General features: G+C 47.4%; 1 protein-coding gene across 1 annotated transcript in view; it reads right to left on the bottom strand.

Annotated features, from left to right (window-relative positions):
- Positions 1 to 1,622: 1,622 nt before the first annotated feature.
- dlg4a (discs, large homolog 4a) overlaps positions 1,623 to 6,000 on the bottom strand; it is a gene marked incomplete at both ends in the record, with an annotated part of 71,255 nt that continues 66,877 nt past the window's right edge. The window contains 7 exons of the mRNA XM_079738852.1: positions 1,623 to 1,729; positions 2,536 to 2,627; positions 3,497 to 3,606; positions 4,102 to 4,274; positions 4,672 to 4,773; positions 5,197 to 5,245; positions 5,727 to 5,763. Coding sequence (XP_079594978.1) covers positions 1,623 to 1,729; positions 2,536 to 2,627; positions 3,497 to 3,606; positions 4,102 to 4,274; positions 4,672 to 4,773; positions 5,197 to 5,245; positions 5,727 to 5,763 — 670 coding nt within the window. The remainder of the gene's footprint in view (positions 1,730 to 2,535; positions 2,628 to 3,496; positions 3,607 to 4,101; positions 4,275 to 4,671; positions 4,774 to 5,196; positions 5,246 to 5,726; positions 5,764 to 6,000) is intronic.

The raw sequence follows: 6,000 nt of genomic DNA, 5'->3' as shown, positions 1-6,000 counted from the left end.
TGTGTTGAAGCTTAGCTCCCAGCACTGTGCAGTACTGAAGCTCTGCAATTAATAATGCTGTGCATTTTAGCCAACAGCGCTGTTGGATCTTGACGCTTCGCTAACAGCACTGTGGTGTGTGAAGTTAGGCTAGCAGCGCTGTGCTGAAGCTAAGCTTTGTTGGTGTCTAAATGAATAACATTCAACCCAGTGGGTAGTTTGGGGAGGAACATCCAGTCCCCTGGAGAGCACTGTGCTAGGGTATAAACTAGCTCAAACCAACTTTGTGTCTTTGGGGATGTGTGTCTTGCAGCGTGTGCCTGATAGCAGATGGATTTTGAGGTTGAGTACATGTGCGTACACGGATGTTTGTGTGGTATATGTGTGTGTTTATAGCTGTGTGTATGTGTGTGTTTGTGATTATCTATCACAAGATAGTGTGTTTGAGTGTGTGTGTGTGTGTGGTTCTGGTTAGAGAGCAGAGGGGCTATGCTGCAGGCTAGGGAGGTAGCGGTTGCTCCAGACCGCCACACAGCTGTTTCTCGTTCTTTCTCCCTCTCTGTGAGAATCAACCGAGGGGAGAGGGGGTAGAGGAGGAGACAGCAACCCAGTTACTCACCCGGCCACGTCTCAAGCACCCCCCCCCCCTCCCCCCCCCCCCCCCGTCTCCGACGTTCCCACGCACCGAACTCTCTTCTCTCGGGAGGCATGCAGAAATTCAGCGTACATCTTGACCCCCAAATATAATTTCAGCGGTTTTTCTTGTTTTTTTCTTCTTTTATAAATAATTCCTTGCAATATTTTGTAAATGAGCATAAATGATTCAAATGGTCAGTCACGGTCGCCAAGGTGCGAGTCTGTGGGTTCGGGTTCAGAAAACGCGTCTTTTCGTCCACACTAAGACTTCGGATCCAGACGAAGCCCTCCTAGTCAGTCTCTCCTCTCTCGCTCTCCCCACCCCCGCCCTGATCTGGAAGAGAGGCTGAGGAGCAGGCAGAGAGGAGGAGGAGGAGGAGGAGGAGGAGGAGGAGGAGGAGGAGGAGGAAGAGGAGGAGGAGGAGAAGAGAATGCCAGCCGATGTAGAAAGAGGATGGACAGGGAGGACGTTTATTAAAGCCTATCTGTTGGTCGCAGTCCCGTGTCTGGCGTTGGTGGGCTGGAGGGGTGAGGGGTGTGTTTTGAGAAATAGGGGCTAGTAGGGGTGAGTATCTAGTGCGAGTCGTTGGGGAGGAGGAGGCGGATGGAGAACAGAGGGAGGGGGTCCAGGTCTGAACAATGTGTTCCTGCCCGGGGGCGAGGAAGCCATCTTGGATTTGACCCTCTCCACTTCCTGTCCCAGTACACGTCCTGAAATCTCTATCAGATGTATCACCCCCCTCTTTGTAAGTCTCTGTACTTATTTTACATATCTTTTCTCTCCATCTCCCACCCTCTCATTCTGTGGTTTCAGTCGGGCTCCATTCTCCTGACTCCTCCCCTCTCTCTCCTCTCTGTGATCATCTGCATGTGGGGGTCAGGGGGCCGGCTGTGAGGACGTGATTGGAGGGGTTTCGGTCAAGGTAGGGTGGCGGCCGGGCGGGAGGTATCGGTATCGGGGAGGCGGTTAGCGGGGCGGACGGCGGAGGTCGGGGGGCACATTGTCATCACAGCCTCTCTCGGGTGGGGATCCAGATGTAGGGCCCTGACTGCTCCTCGATCACCGTCTTCACCTTGTGGTAGACCTCTTCAAAGCTGTCCCCGTCCACCACGGCTGGAGGAAGGGTCCACGGGCCACGCCGCGGAGAGAGAGTGAGGGAGGGGGGGGGAAATAGATGGAGGGATGGAGGACAGAAACGGAGCGGCGACGGACGAGTGAGTGAGAAGAAGCGACAGGAGGGAAAGACAGGTGGGATGGAAGAATTGGGAAAGAAAAGGAGAAATGTCAGATCAAGAGATACAGTTTAGAAGTTCAGAATTGTAAATGCATTAAAGGGAGAACCGATCGAGATGAATCGGCTCGCGTTGCAGGGCTTTCCAGGGAACAGATTTAGATGAAAACAAAGAGGATGCTGGGTGGATTTTCAGAGTGACAGCCAGGACCAGAGGACCAGATAGTGAGAACAGAGGCGCGCTGGAGGCGTGTGTGTATATGAAACAATGGGGGCACATCTGTCATACTCTCTCGCTCGCGTGAGATTGACAAGAGGCCTCTGGGTGGGCTACAAGCTGCCAACGTGCCAAGTCCTTCTCTATCCAAAGAGCCCCCGCCCACCCTGGTGAAACCATTCCAAACGATGATTTCAAACGGTGCCTACACCAACTCATAAATATGTGCACTCAGACACAGCCACATACACACACGCCATCATTTACACACTGATGGGCGTTCGCCAAAGAACAAGGCAACATCAACACACATCAACACACAACACACATCAACATCAAACATCAACAACATCTCAGGAGACAGCATCACTAATGCACACGAGCATGAGAAACAGAATACACATTGTTTCCTGTTTCTGTCTTAGTTTCTTGGAGGGCGCGTGTGTGTGTGTGTGTGTGGGGAGGGGCTACCTGAGAAGCATTCCAGGAAGTCCTGTTCCAGTTTCAGGGCGCGGTCCATTCCCTTCCTGGCCTGCTCCTCCGTCAGACGGGTGTTGATCTCACTGGGAGAACAACAGACAAATGCAAAGTCAGTACTCACACATCATCAAATGTAATTGTGTTGTCCTAGGGAGATATCAGCGCACACAAGCGTTTCATTTTATTTCGGTCAGAGTTAATGTTAATGTTGTTTTCGAACGAACCGTCACTGTGCAACCATATTTAATCCTAGTCAAAGTCATCAATATTCATTGTGTTGTTGTATTAAGTCATTAGTATGCAAACATATTTAATTCAAGGCCTAATCAGCAATATTAATTTTGTGATGTTGTGATTAATATGCAAAAATGTGTAATTGTAGACAGGCTCATCAGAGTGACTTTTATCTTGGTATAATTCATCAATACACAACCCTGTCAATAATACACATTGTATCGTAGCCTTATAAATGCGTGTCTGGGATTAATGAAGTTGTATTTTCTTGTGTTATGTTGCTTAAACAAGCTGCCCTTTTTTTATTGCCAGGCAGTCTTGTTTGTGTGCCTTCAGATTCAGAATACTTTCTGTCACAATGTCCTTGCCCAGGACAGAAAGAACTATGAATTAAGAATTATGAGGATATAATAAATACAAATAATACACAAACGCAAAATTGCATCGTGGCAGTAGAAAATAAAATAAAAATATACACATATACACAGAATTGTCGATACAAATATATATACTGTATAGATACATAAATGTCAAAGATAGAACTGTGCCTGTCCTGTTTGACCCTGACCCGTTCTGTTTAGACCTGATTCCCCTAGTGGCCATTTTGGTTAGTTGCCCCAAAGTTTCCCCAAAGAACCAAGGGTTCCAACCCAGCTGACCCATATGGATCTATGTTGGGTGAGGGTGTGTAGTGCGTTGACTCAGAGTGTGTACATACAGGACGTTCTCCAGGGACTTGGGCCGGACGAAGATGGCGATGGGGTGGAGCTGGGCGGCCTGCAGCCTGCGCACCGCGTTGGCCGACACGTCCAGGATGCAGTGCTTACCCTGCTGCTCACACACACACACACACACAGAACACCGTCACCACACCATACCTGATACTGATGTATGTGTGTGTGTGTGTGTGTGTGGGGAGGGCAGGAAAGTATAGGAGGTAGGGTGTTTGAATCCCAGCAGAAAGGTTCTTGACTCAAATCCCTCAAAATATCGCCAGTCTACCTGTAGGCATCTCGCCCAAGGATGCCTACCTGCTCCTTGAATGAATGAATGGGTCTCATAAAAAAAATGAATATTCTTTGCTTTGGATAAAAGCGTCCGCTAAATTCATAAAGAGTAAGTGATTATTAATAACTCAATGAATTCATTACCCAAGCATGTGCGTGGGTATGAGTGTCTATGTACGCATTTGTTTCATTTGTGTGTTCATGTGTGTTTGGGTGTGTGCGTAAGAAGAACCATACGCCTTCTGTCTTCTGTTCTCCTGTTCCATTGTTTCTGGGCCGTGCCGGGTAGTGGCGGACCCTCTCTGGGCGGTCCTACCTGCTCAGCCACCTCCCGGACGCTCTGCACGCTGGTGCCGTACAGGTGGCTGTTGTACTGGCCGGCCTCGATGAAGCGGTGGCTCTGGATGTCCTTCTCCATCTGTTCCCTTGACGACACAAAGTGGTAGTCCCGCCCATCCACCTCGTACTCCCGCTTGGGCCGCGTGGTGTCTGTGGATCAATCAGTCAATCAATCAGAACGCCTCTCAGACACCCCATCAATTCATTAAAATTTGGTACTTCTTTGAAATACCAAATTCAAAGCTGGTCCTGAGGTGGTTTGCAATCTACACAAGATACGTTAATAATATGCATCACTATGGCAGCATCCACAGCAGGATTAGGAAATATCTTAGAACCGACCATCCGACCATCTATCAAAGTTACTGAAAAAAATCTTTGAAGGAACCGCTAAATTTACTGAAGAACTGTTCAATCTAAAGAAGAACCCATCAATATATTAGAGAATCTATCAATCTATTGAAGCACTGATCAAGCTACGGAGAAACCGACAAATCTATGGATTTCATCCATGGATTCATCCATTGAGGTAAGTAAAGGGACGTACGTGGAACACAGGATCCAAACTTGTCGGGGAACTCTGAGAGTAGGTCGTCGTTGACTCGGTCCTTTACCGGGCCCAGAATAATGATGGGCCTCGCGTAATGGACTGGACACGGAGAGAACAGAGACAGAGAGGGGAAGAGAGGAAACAAAGAAACACGGGATTATTAGGCCATCTGACGGCTGGCAGTCTACTCACTAGCCACCACGGCTACATCAGTGGGATGGCTGCATTAACACCATGAGATAACAAACCTAAGACTTTGATCACTCTCTATGTGTGCCGGATAACCAGACACATTCATGATTGAGTTTGAGTTTAATTACCAATCTAATATATTTTCAAAAAATGTCATCTTCAACTGGTTTTCGAAAAAAAGGCGGTTCAGTTACATCACAGTTACATAATGTAACTGTGATTAAGGGCTATACAGATCGAATTTACCTTACTTGATGCAGAGTATGTATTGGATGTTTATCCAGAGAATTGTTCTATTCAATTCAAACCAGAGTCTGGAAAGGACCTTACCTTCTACTTGTGTGACCGTCTCATAGCTGTGTGGGTTCCCTAGAGAACAAAAGACAAACTGTAAACATCACTCTAACATTCACGGCACAGGACAATAACCCGTCTTAGAAATAAAGGACATTTTCCTGGTAGGCAGGGAAGCAGACATTTTCTTTTGAGTTGAGGGAGGTAAGTCAACAACATTGAAGTCAATGCTGAGTTCATCCTCTTTTGTTTGCTTTTGTCAGTTAAATGTTTTAGATGGATAAAATATACAGGAAAGTTATCAAATCAGCCATTTGACATTGCACTGTTTCAATGTAAGCAGCTAGCAATCTTGTAGCATTTGGACTCAGTACACAGTACAAAGTAGAGTAACACAGTGAGTTTGTAGGGTTCAGGTTCCCGTTCCACTGACCTTGAGAGCCCAGAGTCTCGCGACTGTGGTCCTACGATACAAACAACAACGCAAACACAAACAGGTTATTAAACACGATACAGAGAGAGAACTTCTGGGTTCGTTAGGATTGTTCGAGGTTGTTAAGGCTTACCCTCTCTTTGGTGCGAGACCATTCTTTCCTTTCTACCCTGTGAAAGGGGAAGACATAAAGAAAACGTTTAAAACTACCGAATGGACTCCCTGTGGCCACACAGAATCCCATGGCCATCATAAAAGGAGTTGGAGTGCCAACTAGGCGACTTAATCATTCCCCGCTCTCTATTACAGTATTGTTTCATTCCCACCCCTCCTACCGTGATTGCCTGTGCGTGGTGAGTGCTCTGGCACACACTTGCATCACCCAGGTGGTTGCTGTACACTGGTAG

Source organism: Pollachius pollachius, assembly GCF_949987615.1.
Source record: "Pollachius pollachius genome assembly, chromosome: 6".
Lineage (NCBI taxonomy): Eukaryota > Metazoa > Chordata > Actinopteri > Gadiformes > Gadidae > Pollachius > Pollachius pollachius.
The sequence above is the reverse complement of the archived record's forward strand: the minus strand, read 5'-3'. Positions and strand labels throughout refer to the sequence as shown.